The sequence below is a fragment of the Vulpes lagopus genome, chromosome 2, assembly GCF_018345385.1.
Source record: "Vulpes lagopus strain Blue_001 chromosome 2, ASM1834538v1, whole genome shotgun sequence".
NCBI lineage: Eukaryota > Metazoa > Chordata > Mammalia > Carnivora > Canidae > Vulpes > Vulpes lagopus.
Genome location: NC_054825.1, coordinates 79331865 through 79346528, shown reverse-complemented (window position 1 = coordinate 79346528; position 14664 = coordinate 79331865). Strand labels below are relative to the sequence as shown.

General features: G+C 39.4%; 1 protein-coding gene across 1 annotated transcript in view; it reads right to left on the bottom strand.

Annotated features, from left to right (window-relative positions):
- Positions 1–14664, bottom strand: part of AQR (aquarius intron-binding spliceosomal factor) — a 98354-nt gene extending 83690 nt beyond the window's left edge. The window contains exons 1-3 of the mRNA XM_041744461.1: positions 14342–14664; positions 9754–9810; positions 5979–6019 (exon numbers count right to left, since the gene is read on the bottom strand). Of these exons, the coding sequence (XP_041600395.1) occupies positions 5979–6019; positions 9754–9810; positions 14342–14416 (173 nt within the window). The 5' untranslated portion in view covers positions 14417–14664. The remainder of the gene's footprint in view (positions 1–5978; positions 6020–9753; positions 9811–14341) is intronic.

Here is a 14664-nt window from a genome sequence, read left to right as displayed (position 1 = left end):
GTTTAAACAGAAAATATAAACATTTCAGAGTAATTAATGCAGATGCATTTTGGAATCTTGCTTTAATATTGACCAACATATCAGAATAATAATATTTTAATATGCACTAAAGAAAGCTAATTTTGCTTTTATATTTTTTTCTTTGTATTTTGTCAGGGTGGTTTATTTTTAAAAACTAAAAAAGGTTACTTAAGTGAAATCTTATCCTACCCCTATTAAATACAATTAGCACCATGACATACCAAGATATAACACATACGTTAATAAATCAAATAATTTTAATGAAAACATAAATGTTCATCATTATTCATAATACTGAATTACAACTGCCAAAAGCTAGCCTATCTTAATTTCTTAAGCACTGACAAATATTCTTTTTTTCAATATTGAAAAGGAAACATTCTGAAGTCATGCCCTCCTGAAAGTACAAGGGACACATGTATCTCTATCACAAAAATAGGAATCAGACTTTTCACAGGTTTTCTAAGTCTTGGCATTAAGTCTACAATATAACAAAACTGTGAAAGGAATATGAGATAACTCTCCTTACTATACTCTTTTTAAAGTAGAAGTACTTTGTTTCACAAGAATAAATGATGCTGTAGTTACCAGGTATCTCTCCAAAGGGCAGTTCAACCGTCTACTAATTCAGTTTTATCATTTTGTATATTAGAAATAAAGTAGTCAGGCCAGAACACTGCCACTAGATAATAGCCTCCAGCTTTGAAAATTAAATGAGTAGGCATTATGAATTTATATTACCCCAGCAGACCAATATCCTGTCAAAATACTATTCCATTGATACCTCATCTCTTACAGTTTCACCAAGCAGTATCACAGAACTTTAGTCAGAATAAAATGTAGGTTCTTACTGTGTAAAAGCACACAGATATAACACTGACAAGGTACTAGCTTCTATACCCAGACAGACCACTGAGTAGATATGACATCTTGTGTGTCAGACACACTAGATCTCCAGCTGCAGACATGCTGGAGAACAGAATTCCCTGCATCCACTATGCACTCAATTGGATGCTTAATTTCTTCAGCCACAAATAGGACTTCATGATAAAAGAAAAAAATACCAGTTCATGAGATAGAAGATAGTATTCTGGGGGCTCAGTTGGTTGAGCATCTGACTCTTGGTTTTGGCTCAGGTCATGATCTCAGGTTCATGGGATCGAGCCCTTCATCTGGCTCTGTACTGGGTGTGGCGACTCCTTAAGATTCTTTCTCTTTCCAGGACTCCTGGGTGGCTCAGCGGTTGAGTGTCTACCTTTGGCTCAGGGTATGATCCTGGTCTCCTGAGATCTAGTCCCACATCAGGCTCCCCACAGGGAGTCTGCTTTTCCCTTTGCCTATGTCTCTGCCTCTCTCCCTGTATATCTCATGAATTGGGAAAAAAAAAAAAAAAAAAAAAAAGATTCTCTTTCCATCTTCCCCCTGCTCTCTTGCTCTCTCTTTCCCCTGTCCTTTCTCTAAAAAATAAGTAAATAGATATGAAGAAAGAAAGAAGATAAGCCGTCTGGTCATGATTCAGCATTACCCTCACAACATTTTTTAAACATTCTGGGACCCAGTTTCCTCATATTCAGAAGAGGTGAAGTGGCCAATTTACTTTTGGATGAATGGTCAAGAGGATAAAAAGTTATGATAGTCAAGATAAAGCAAAAACACTCTCTTCTAGCAATCTTGGTGATATTCATTAAATTTAGAGTTTTATGCTTCTGCCAATAAACTATGCTGCTATAACTGCCCACTGTTTCCTCTCTTGGGGTATAATGTGTGAAAACATGAATCTGGAGTTATGGCAGCCCTCTTGCAACCGCATAGGGTATGTTAAAAAAAAAAAAAAAAAAGATTGTTAAAAGGCTGACAAAAGCCTTCACATGAACTTCTGAACTACTCATTCTAGATTTATTGTAGATGATTAAAAAAAAAAACAAGTAATAGTGAACAAAAGCCAGCCACAAAAGAGTATATATACCATGTGATTCCATTTTTTTAAAGTTTAAAAACAAACAAAACTATAGTGTTCATGTTTCCATACTTACATCCTAAAACGTTAAAGCAAAAGGCCATGGAAGGGTTTCTGAGATGCTGACAAATATTGGCTTTTGTTACCTTGATGGTGGTTATGAATGATAATAATTGAGAAGGCTATACATTTTGTTTTATGCCCTATTCCGTGTTATATTTCATAGTAAAAAGTAGTTTAAACAATTTTTTAGGTTGCTTTTTGTTTTCTACTTACTGAAGTAATCTCTACATGCCATGTGGGTCTCAAACTCATGACCATGAGATCAAGTCTCATGCTTTTCTGACTAAGCCAGCCAGGCATCTTGGGGTTTAAACATTTTAAATAGAACAAATATAAACACTGGCAAAAGTAAGCTACACTATAACTCACTCTTTTTTTATACATGAAAACCACTTAGACTCATAACAGAATTAATAGTATACCAAAGTGTGCTGGTTAAGGGAATTCTAAAGTGCAGTTGATCCTGCACTACAAAAGAACAGAATATCAAAGAAGAGTCAGAGAACCATGATTTAATACCCCGTTCTTCCTCTGACTACTGGAAAACATTTTGGGTCAGCTACTTAACTCTTCTGTACTGCAGTTTCCTCATCAATAAAAAAGGATAATAACAGCGACTATCATAAGGTTGCTGTGAGGAAAAATGAACTACTACACATTCAAGGTGCTTAAAACAGAATCTGGTATATAGTAAGCACTCAACAAATAACAATCACGATTATTTTTAAGAATTTTATTTTTGAAAACTTTTTTTTTTAATTTACTTATTCATAGAGACACACACAGAGAGAGAGAGAGAGAGAGAGGCAGAGACACAGGCAGAGGGAGAAGCAGGCTCCATGTAGGAAGCCCGACGTGGGAGGGACTCGATCCCAGGTCTCCAGGATAACACCCTGGGCTGCAGGCGGCGCTAAACCGCTGCACCACCAGGGCTGCCCTATTTTTAAGACTTTAAAATCAAAAAGATAAAAATATGTTAAGATATGCTTGCCAAATTTGATATTTGCATAGCAAATATGAATCAACTGTGTAATAGACCACATATTACATGGCTGACTAGGCGATATATTTTACTACTTTGATATCCTAAGTTATCATTTATACCATAAGAATATTAAGAATTGGTTGATTTATTTCCCAGATTCCTCCTACCGAAATAGGGTTGACATGCAAAAAATCTTAATGTACCTTAATGTACCTTATGCCTATAAACTGCCTATTTTGGTAGCTTACAAACAAGTTAATAAATCTTACATCAAGTCATGACCCAATAAAGATTCTACCAGCACATGACTCAGCAAAACAACTTCTTCAGACATTAGTCTAAAAAAATGGTCATTTAAAAATGTAAATATGCATTATTTACCTTAGGGGGGATGGGGATTAAAGAGTACATTTATGATAAATATATATACATTACAGCTTATGTGTATAGAAAGAAGCGCACTTAACTTTTTGAACTTTGAGATTTGGAGGCAGAATGTAATCAGGTTACTTTAAGTATCAAATGTGTACAAGATGAGAAAATGACCTGGAAGAGTGCCATGATAAATCCTAGTGGGCCTGGCCAACAACAGCTACTTCCTTTAGCAATTAAAAAAATAATATAGCCAAGTATGTAACTTAAAAATCATTGGCAGATTTTGGTTATTAGTTACATAAAAATTATCTTTAAGGAAGAAATATTAATAGCTAAGGTTTAAATGAAATAAACAAACAAAACCACAATTACTTTCCACTGGAGTAAAAACCTGTTCTGAAGAGAGAGAAAACTAGTTGTGAAGAGTCAAGATAATTTTCAGATTGGTATATTCTTAATACATAAGAAAAAAGAATCCTAGAATTTATCTACCCACTCATCTGCAGTTTTACTAGGCAATCTCATCCATAACCATTCCCAGACCAACAGTTACATATCTGTTCAAATGTTGCATCTTCAGAGGATTTTCCCCCACTCATTCAATCTAAAATATAGGCCTTGCCACTACTAAACCACACTTTAATTCACAGCACACTACTCCTTGCTAACATTATGTACCTATGTATTTCCTGTCTGTCTAGACTAGAATGGGAACATTAAGTTATAATTTATAACTTATTTAATAAGTTATAAGTTTATTATAACTTGCTCTCTGTTGTACCCTTAGCACTGAAATGGTGGTTGATACAAAGTAGGTTCAACTCTGTCCTCTTTTTTTTTTTTAAATTTTTTTTTTAAACTTATTTATGATAGTCACACAGAGAGAGAGAGAGAGGCAGAGACACAGGCAGAGGGAGAAGCAGGCTCCATGCACCGGGAGCCCGACGTGGGATTCGATCCCGGGTCTCCAGGATCGCGCCCTGGGCCAAAGGCAGGCGCTAAACCACGGTGTCACCCAGGGATCCCAACCCTGTCCTCTTTTTTGAGCCCTATACTGAGATACCCAACTGCTTATTCTGTATCTCCACCTGTATGGCTCTTTAGTACCTAGAATTCAAAATTTCCAAAAGTGGATTAATGATCTATGCCCAACTCCAACCCTAGCAACAATAGCAGAAGTCAGTAATGGAATCACTGATCACCCAGCAACCTAAACCAAAAACTTAAGAATCACCTTTGATTCCCCCCTTTCCCTCACCCACCACATCCAACCACCAACCACCTTGACACTTCTATCTCAAATTGGCACATTTCTCCATCTCAATCTTCCACTGGTTAAAGCCATCATTATCTTGAACCTAACTACTACAATACTCACCAAATTTCTTGCTTCTTATACTGTCCACATTCTCTTTTTAAAATATCACCCCCATGGCTTAAATGCTTTAACTGGCTTCCTATTATTCTTCAAATAAGAAACAAAATCCTTAACATGGGCTTTGGCCCTGCCTCCTTTACAGGCTCATGGATCAATCATTAAAGCAAAAGAACTAGCCTCTCATTTAGACAATAGGCCATGTTTTGCCTTCACAATATTTAATAAAATTAACCTTCTAGGGCTCAAACACATGAAAAATAACACGTATGAAATTTTGTAATTCTTTTTTACTTTCATAACCTAAATGTTTCCATTTCATATTAAAACATTTAGTCAATTGTCCTTTTTAAAAAAAAGATTTTATTTATTTGACAGAGCATATAAGCACACAAGTAGAGGGAGGGGCAAAGGAGGATGGAGAAGCAGGGAGCCCAATATGGGGATCATGACCTGAGCCAAAGGCAGACACTTGATGGACTGAGTCACCCAGGCGCCCCTCAATTGTCCTTTCAAAATACTCACTGGGCATATATGTCTATAGCTGCAGATACAGAACTATGCCCAAACTATGCTTGGGGGCGGGGGGGGGGGGGGGGTGGAGAGACATGATATGGGATGATGTGTAGAGTATAAACTTTCTATATTAAAAAAAATCGAGGCGGGGGGTACCTGGATACAGACACATATGTAGATAAATAAATTGAGGATTAAGGGACAGGGAAGATTTCTTAAAACTTATCCCTTCTGTATATTGTTCAAAAACAATTTCTATTATTTTATATATATTCTATACATTGTATATAAAATATATATTTTATTATTTTGTATAAGGTATGATGTATGTTTTACTTTTCTAATTTTTAAATAATCTTAAAAATGATTAATCAGAAAATGATAAGAAAATTAGTATTAGTAAAATTGAAATAAAATCTCCATGTCTATTCTTCCTGACATTTCCTCAAAAACAAAATAAATCTGATGGGATTTAATCCCTCTAAGTCAAAAATTAGAAAGCAAAAAAATAATTTATGACTCTTCAACAACTAGACATAAACTTTCTCTAGCCACCATCTCCCTGATGACCAAATCAAAAAGAAAAAAAAAGTTCCAAGTTATGATCACATTTAGTTTAGAAGTGCAGAAGAGATCCAACTTGGTCCCACCTAATCACTATGCATGAAAATTAAACCCATTCTTACCTTGATTTGACAATCTCTTTTTCATATATATCTTCAATGACCTGTTATCAAAAATATAAAAATGCTTGATATCTCAAACAGCATTTTTTTTAGATCCTACGTTCACAGTTTCTAGTTACTGAAATTACACAAAATAAGCTGGTTTAGGATAGATATAAAATATTATTGAAATAATACTTAAGAGATTTTTATAATCTCATCACATTCCTCAAAATGTAAAATAATAGAAAGAAAAGTAGTAGAAGATAAATAATAAAATATATCTACATAAAAAGATTCCCAGAAACAATCAATAAAATGATGTATTCAAGGTGGCTCCGTCATGCAATGGATAGTGTACTGGACTTCTAAAATGATGTATTCATAATATTTCTAGGAAAAATAAAAATTCACAAATCAGACTATTTTTAAAAACTTAATTTTAAAGTATATGCTATCAGATTCCATCTACGAATCATAATAATGTACTTTCAAAAGCCAGATAGGGCACCTGGGTGGCTCAGTGGTTGAGCGTCTTCTGCCTTTGGCTCAGGTTGTGATCCTGTGGTCCTGGAATCAAGTCTTGTATCAAACTCCCTGCGGAGAACTGCTTCTCCCTTTGCCTATATCTCTGCTTCTCTGTCTCTCTCATGAATAAAGAAATAAAATCTTAAAAAAAAAAAAAAAAAAAGCCAGATAGACAGCAAATTGGAAGTATTAGGACGTAAGAGAAGCAAATTGTATCCTGTCTTCCAAATACACATGCTAAAGCCTCAGAATTTCAATTCTTTTGGGTTAGGGACCAGGATTGTGGGACACTTTAGAATTTAGCATTGATATTAGAAGCCTGGTTCATATCACCCATTTTCATTGCAGATAGCTAGAATCCTTGCCTAGGACAGCTCTAACTAAGGCTTACTTTTTCAATCCACAAAAAGGGATCTGCTAATACAAAGTATCCCACAAGTTGCTGTAAGATACCATGTGTAAAGAATTTAGTGCAAGTCCTAGCATTTCCTCTTTTTTTTTTTTTAAGATTTTATTTTTAAATAACTTCTATACCCAATATAGGGCCCAAACTAACAGATCAAGAGTTGCATGCTTTACCAACTGAGCCAGCCAGGTGCACCCATAAATCTTTAATAATAGTTACCAGCAGAAATCATAAGAGTGCTAGTGGCTAGTGATAATAGTTTAAAAAAAAAAAATTGTACTGGGATGCCTAGCTACCTCAGCAGTCTAGCGCCTGTCTTTGGCCCTGGGCGTGATCCTAGAGTCTCGGGATGGAGTCTCGGGATGGAGTCTCCCTGCACGGAGTCTGCTTCTCCCTCTGCCTCCCTCTTCTGTCTCTCTATGTCTCTCATGAATAAATAAATAAAATATGTTTTAAAATTTTAAAAAGATACAAAATATCCTAATGTAATATAATACTTTAATATGGTATATATTTTATGTAGCTATAACAAATTTTAACTGCTCAAAGTAAATGTTGGTGATGGAGGAAGAGAGGGAAGCAAGAAGTCTTGTTCAATTTATTTTATTTTTTAAGGATTTTATTTATTTGAGAGAAGAGTATAAGCAGGGGGCAAGCAGACTCCCTGCTGAGTGCAGAGCTCCAAGGGCTTGACTCCAGGACTCTGGGATCATGACCTGAGCTGTAGTCAGATACTTAATCAACTGAGCCACCCAGGTGCCCCAAGTTTTGTTCAATTTAGATAAAATTTGTTATTGCTTTTCTTTTTATAAAAATTCAAGTTAAACAATAAAATGAAGGGCATAATCTTCAAATACCAACCTATGATAAATTTCTTCTAAAGAGGCAAACAGGGGCACCTGGGTTACTTGTCAATTAAACATCTGCCATCTGCCTTCAGCTCAGGTCCTGATCCCAGGATCCTGGGATCGAACTCCTCATTGGGCTCAGCGGGCAGCCTGCTTCTCCTTCTCTTCTGTACTACCTCTCCCCTCCTCTCTGTCTCTCTCTCATATAAATAAATAAAATCTTAAAAAAAAAAAAAACAAAACAGGCATACACAGCTTCCTTTAGAATTATAATGATCTGGGTATAATCTCTGAAAATCTTAATCTAATTAGGTTCAACTTGATCTAGTAGTGTCATTAAGATATTCTTGTTATTAATGAAAAATGGCCCTAAGGACTCCCAGACCCCACAAATACAAACAGCATATAATAAGATAAAGCAACTCTTCTGGTAGAGTAATTAATGTAGGCCATGTTTATGACTATCCTCCTGATGAATGCAAGGGACTGCTGGCAAAACAAACATATATTTATAAATGAAGCATTTAAACTCAAATAATATACAAAATTTGGGGTTAAGTTCATTTTTACCAAGTGTGCCTAAAGCATCACAACTCAATTTACAATGACAACTTAAAGTGAGTCTTCATTAGCTGACCTTTGAACAACACAGGGATTGGGGTGCTAAACCCCTACGCAGTCGAAAACCCATGTATAACTTTTTTTTAAAGAAGATTTTGTTTACTTATTTGAAAGAGAGAGCATAAGCAGAGGGAGTGGCAGAGAGAGAGGGAGAATAAGACTCCCCACTGAGCAGGGAGCCCAACACAAGGCTGGCTCCCAGAACCCTGGGATTGTGACCTGAGCCAAAGGCAGATGCTCAACCGACGAAGCCTCCCAGATACCCCCATGTATAACTTCTGACTTTCCCAAAATTTAACTAATAGCCTATGTTGACTGAAAACCCTACAGATAAACAGTCACTCGACATATATTTTTCATACTATATGTATTATATACTGTATTCTTACAATACAGTAAGCTAGAGAAAAAAAAATTAAATCCATTAGGAAAATACATTTATAGTCCTGTACTGTATTTATAAAAACAAACAAACAAACCCATGTATAAATGGACCCTTGTAGTTTAAAGTTGTATTGTTCAAGGGTCAACCATGCTTGTTAAATGCCATGCAATATGTCATTTCTATTTTTTTTTTTAAGATTTTATTTATTTATTCATGAGAGACAGAGAGAGAGAGAGAGGCAGAGACAGAGGCAGAGGGAGAAGCAGGCTCCATGCAGGGAGCCTGATGTGGGACTTGATGCTGGGTCTCCAGGATTAGGCCCTGGGCTGAAGGCGGTGCTAAACTGCTGAGCCATCCGGGCTGCCCATGTCATTTCTATTTTATTTAAAGATTTCTTTTTAACAATCTATTTCAATGAGAATTAATCCCACAAAAATTAGGAATTTTTGTTTTCATTTATCCTAAATCGTTCCAACCGAATCATAAGTCCATTCCATCACTGAAATACTACTGGTCTTTGGTCATCTAATCCTCTATCCAAAACAACTCCCACTTCTTACATCATTCTTACAAATCTTTATCTCAACTCATCAATCTAAAAATTAAAAAAAAAAATAGATTCTATTGTAAATGATCTGTCAAGAAATGGTATAGAAATTTTTGTATATTTACAAAGATGATCATTAGTCATTATAATAATAATAAATTTAAAACAATTCAAAAATCTATAACAGGAAAAGAGTTAAATTATATTTACAACTTTTTAAAAACTTAACACAATAAAATGATAATAGAGGTTATCTCTGGATAGTGATTTTTATTTTCTAATGTGTAACTTCTGTATTTTCCAAATTTTCTAACATGAATAATTGTCAGTCTGATAATTAGAAAACTGCAATTTTAACTTAAAAAAAATATCACGGAATGTTTTTGTTGAATTAGCCCTTAAAAATGAGATAAAAAGAACATACCTATTTAAGAAGAATGTTGCGAACCAAAAATACTTACCTTTATATCAAAAGGTGATTTTTTCTTGATATGAGGAGCCCAGTATTTACATGCTAACTACAAAAGGAAATAGAATAAACAGTAAGTCACAGGTTTATACAACTGTCGAGCTAGAAGACTGAGATCATATAGCTTATTACTAGAGGCATTGGGAGGACGAGTAATTCCATCTTCTACGGGGACTACATGGGCATGCAGGCCAATCAGCATCCTTGGCCCCAACCCACCAAGTGCTGCATCCTACCACTGTAATTTACAAAAACAAAATATACTTTTCTAACCACCCCAAGAGAAATAGTAGGACCTAGTTAATAACCAGAGTCAAACATCCTCAGCATAGAGATAAGGAAACCCAGGAACCTCCTAGAAAGAACACCTAGAATCTAAGGATTAAGTGAGTTGCCCAAGATTAAAATTAGTTGAGGAACTGAGCCAGTATTAAACAGATTCTAAATCTTCAGGAATTTTTTTTAAGATTTTATTTATTTATTCATGAGAGACAGAGAAAAAAGAGAGGGAGGGAGGGAGGGAGGGAGAGAGAGAGAGAGAGAGAGAGAGAGAGAGGCACAGACACAGGCAGAGGGAGAAGCAGGCTACATGCAGGGAGCCTGACTTGGGATTCGATCCCGGGTCTCCAGGATCATGCCCTGGGCGGAAGGCAGCGCTAAACCATTCAGCCCCCCGGGCTGCCCTTATTTTATATTTAGTTCTAAAATTCACCTAGAATGGATTTTTATTTTAGTTTTTCCCAAATGAATATTTTATTTCTCCAGCAATATATTTTTTAAAGATTTTATTTATTTATTCATGAGAGACACAGGGAGAGAGAAAGAGAGAGAGAGGCAGAGACACAGGCAGAGGGAGAGGCAGGCTCATGCAGGGAGCCTGATCTCAATCCCAGGTCTCCAGGTCTCCAGGATCTCCAGGTCTCCAGGATCAGGCCCTGAGCTGAAGGTGGCGCTAAACTGCTGAGCTACCTGGGCTGCCCCAGAATTTTTATTTGTAAAACAATACCTTTAAATGATTCGTAGATACCCAGACACGCATAACAAAAGCTCAAAAGTTGTAATCGATAAGCAGCTTATTACAGAGCATAAAAGCTGGTATACTTTAGCAGATTAGATTTCACCCAGAAATCGTGAATTTTAAACACATATATACAATATTTCCAGGCATTTGGATGGGTTGTATGATATGATATAATATCAAAAAACAGTCTTATTAATACGTACTAATTTTTTTTTTTAGAGAAACTAAATTGCAATCTCTTAAAAAAAAAAAACTCTGGTAAGCTGAGAGACTCAACATATTTATAAAAAAGTATACCTGCACAGTGTCGAGTATACTGTAGGAACTCAAATAATAGCCAACGGATTGAGGTATGGATGTATGCACGGACAAATGAACAAATAAAGAACAATCTGAAATGTTTCCTTTTCTGAGGCTTTCCTCAATCCTCCCTGATGGTGATAACCGTTTCTTCCTCTTCTTCATTTCATAAAGAACTCTATTATAGTCTTATCTTCCTGTATTATTCATCATTTGATTGCTTATCACCCTTCCTGTCCACCTAAGTGGAACACTAAAGAGATGAGCCTCCTGCCTTTGCTTCTATAGCTAACTACCTATCACGGTACGTGCACTCATAGGGCCTCCCAAGCAGTGAAGACACTGGCCCCATGAAGTCTCTCCAAAACAGTAACAGTTCACTTAGGTCCCACCCTCTACCTACCAATCACTCTCCAAACTATCCTATGGTATCCTCATTTTCTCATTCCACACACTAACAAGATATCTTTTACTTACCTCATACGATTAAGAGAACTGAATCTGATCTGTTTTCATGGATTTAGGATCTTCTAATCAAATACGTAAATCCTATTTTCTGATCCAAATTGCTTATTTTAAATATCTGATCTAGCTTCTCTATGGGGTCTAACCTATGACCTCTCACACACTACTACCTCCAGGATTATATTGCCCTCCCCCACACTTCAGCCTCATGTAAAACAGAAACTCTTTCCATTTCCCATTTACTATAGCTAAGAGAGCATAGACCATTCAAAATAAATTTTATTGAAAGACAAAAAGGACACCAAATACAGTAGCATAAAAAAAAAAACAAAAAACAAAAAACAAAAAACAAAAACAAACCCTGAATCGTCAAACACACTTGCAAGCCCAGAACCTGCTCAGGTACTCCAGACTCACATATTCAACTGCCTTCTCAATATTTTCAACTGAATGTCTACTGGGCATCTCACATGTAACAAGGCCCGAACAGAACTCTTGATACTCCCCACTAAACCCCCTCCTTTCCTTTCTCAACGTCCAAACCATTCACCTAGCTGTTCAAGATATGCCCTATTTGTCTTTTCCTCTGAACTTCCACAATCAATCAGCAAGTCCTGCTGCCTGTAGCTTCAAAATCTATCAGTCTACTCTAAGAGTAGAGGCCACCATCATCTCATACCTGGAGTCACTGGTAACCCTATTACTGCTCTCGCACTCCCACCCAGTTTCCATAGATTAGTCAGAGGATTCCTTCTAGAATACCATTCCCTGGATCGCAATTAAAATCTACTGATTGAGAATGAAATCCAAACTTATCTCTGCCTCTAAAATTGTAAGACCTCATTGTACATTGTACATACTCTCCTACCATTCTCCCTCTTCTTTTGTCTCTAATCCTGGCCTTTGTCTTCATACCATAAAGCATTTGCACTTGCTCTTCCCTGGATTGTTTCCCTACTCTCCCCAAAACGGCCTGCTTTTTTGCATTCAGGTCTCCGATCAAATGTCACGTCAGAGAGGACTTTCCTGACTGCCTTTCATACACCCCATCTCATTTTTCTGATAGCACTGGTCCCTGTTTGAAACTGTTAACTTGTCGGACTCATCTCTGAAATGTAAGCTCTTTAGGTGAAGGAAACTGATAAACAGCTTTAACCGCAAAAACACAGGTATGTAAGAAAAGGGAGATCTGATGTAGTTTAAGTTGTCAGGAAAGCTTCAAAGTAATGTCATAGATGGGTGACAATGAATTAACCGTATAAAGGAAAGTGGGGGGGAAATGAGGATTCTGAACAACGATGAAAGACCAAGGGGGGCAGGGCAGCCCCGGTGGCGCAGTGGTTTAGCACCGCCTGCAGCCCGGGGTGTGATCCTGGAGTCCCGGGATCGAGTCCCACATCGGGCTCCCTGCATGGAGCCTGCTTCTCCCTCTGCCTGTGTCTCTGTCTCTCTTCGCTCTCTCTGAATGAATGAATGAATGAATGAATGAATGAATGAATAAATAAATAAATCTTTAAAAAAAAAAAAAGACCAAGGGGTGAAAGACCGCACGGCAAATTCATATAAATGTGTTCGGTATGGCTAAAGAAGAGTTAGAAAGAGGGAGGAAACTGGATATAAGCACAGGCCAGGTTACATAATACTTCAAAAGGATCCTTGGTCATTACCCCAAGGCAAATCAGAACTCTTTATAAAGGTGTTAAGGTAACTGATAACGATCAGAATTGCATTTGCGTGAAATCACTGGCAGCGATATGAAGAATGGGGAGGAGAAGAGCAAGAGGAAAGGCAGCCAGACAGGTCAGGATGGCCGGGTCCGGACAGTAGACAGGGACAGCACGGCACGGCTTAGTGTACGGGGAAGCAGGTACGTTTAAAAGATGCTCAGAACGCGAACACGTAGCTAGTGGTCAAGGAAAAGGAGGCAGAGCTCGAAACGACCCTGAGGGCTTCCTGCCTTGGCAGATGGGAGGCAGAGGCCAGAGAAGAAAGAAGATGGGATAACAACTTGTGCAGGGAGCTGCCTGCTCTCTTAGCCGATGCCCAACTGCCGGGGGGGGGGGGGGGGGGGTGCAGGGCTGTGATTCCCTGTTCCCAGGCGACCGCGCCGCCCGGCGCAGCACCGTAACCGGGTTCTTTTTTTTTTTAATATTTATTTATTTATTTATTTATTTATTTATTTATTTATTTATTTATTTATTTATTAATTTATGATAGAGAGAGAGAGAGGCAGAGACACAGGCGGAGGGAGAAGCAGGCTCCATGCACCGGGAGCCCGACGCGGGACTCGATCCCGGGTCTCCAGGATCGCGCCCTGGGCCCAAGGCAGGCGCCGAACCGCTGCGCCCCCCAGGGGTCCCCGTAGCCGGGTTCCAAGCGGAGGCTCTCGGATCGCGCCGGCCGTCTTCACGGACGCGCCCCTCGGAGCGGGGGTGTTGCCAGACTGGCGTCGCCCCACGGCCAAGGAACGCTCCCCTCCTCCCCGCGGCCTGGCCGGCATCGGCCCTGCTACGGAGCCTTGCCCAGCGCCAGGCTGGGGCCCGTCTCTTTCTGTGAACCCGCCGCTTCCGCGACAGAGTCCGACACAGAAGAGCTCGCCTCGGAGCCTCCTTCTTGTGCGTCCGTCTTCCCCGGACGCTGTGCCCTTCGCGGCGAGGCGGCCTCTTCCGCGGCCTCCGCGGCGCCCACCGCGGCCGCCGACACGGAGCAGACGCTCCGTCACCACACCCACCCCGCCCCCAGGCCCCGGGGGTGTCGGCGCCCCCGTCACCCGCGCCACGCCGCCCGCGCGCACCTGGGTCACGAACTCCGCGTTGATCTGGGACACCGTGGGAGCCACGATTTTCTTGGGCTGAGCGGGGGCCGCCATGGCAGCACCCTCAGTCCGCTCCGCTGGGAAGGAAAGGCCCGCCCGGGGCGGCGGTGAGCTCGATGCACTTCCCCTGACAGGCAGCCGCGGCCGCGCAATTCCGCGAAGCAGGAGCCCGCCGGCCCCGACCTCCTCCTCGGCCTCCGCAGGCTCGGAGGGGCGCGCACCGCAGCCCGCGCACCTCCCCGGAAGCGGAAGGGATCAGGACCGGAAGTTCGTGCAGGCGCCGGGGCTGAGCGACGGGCGCC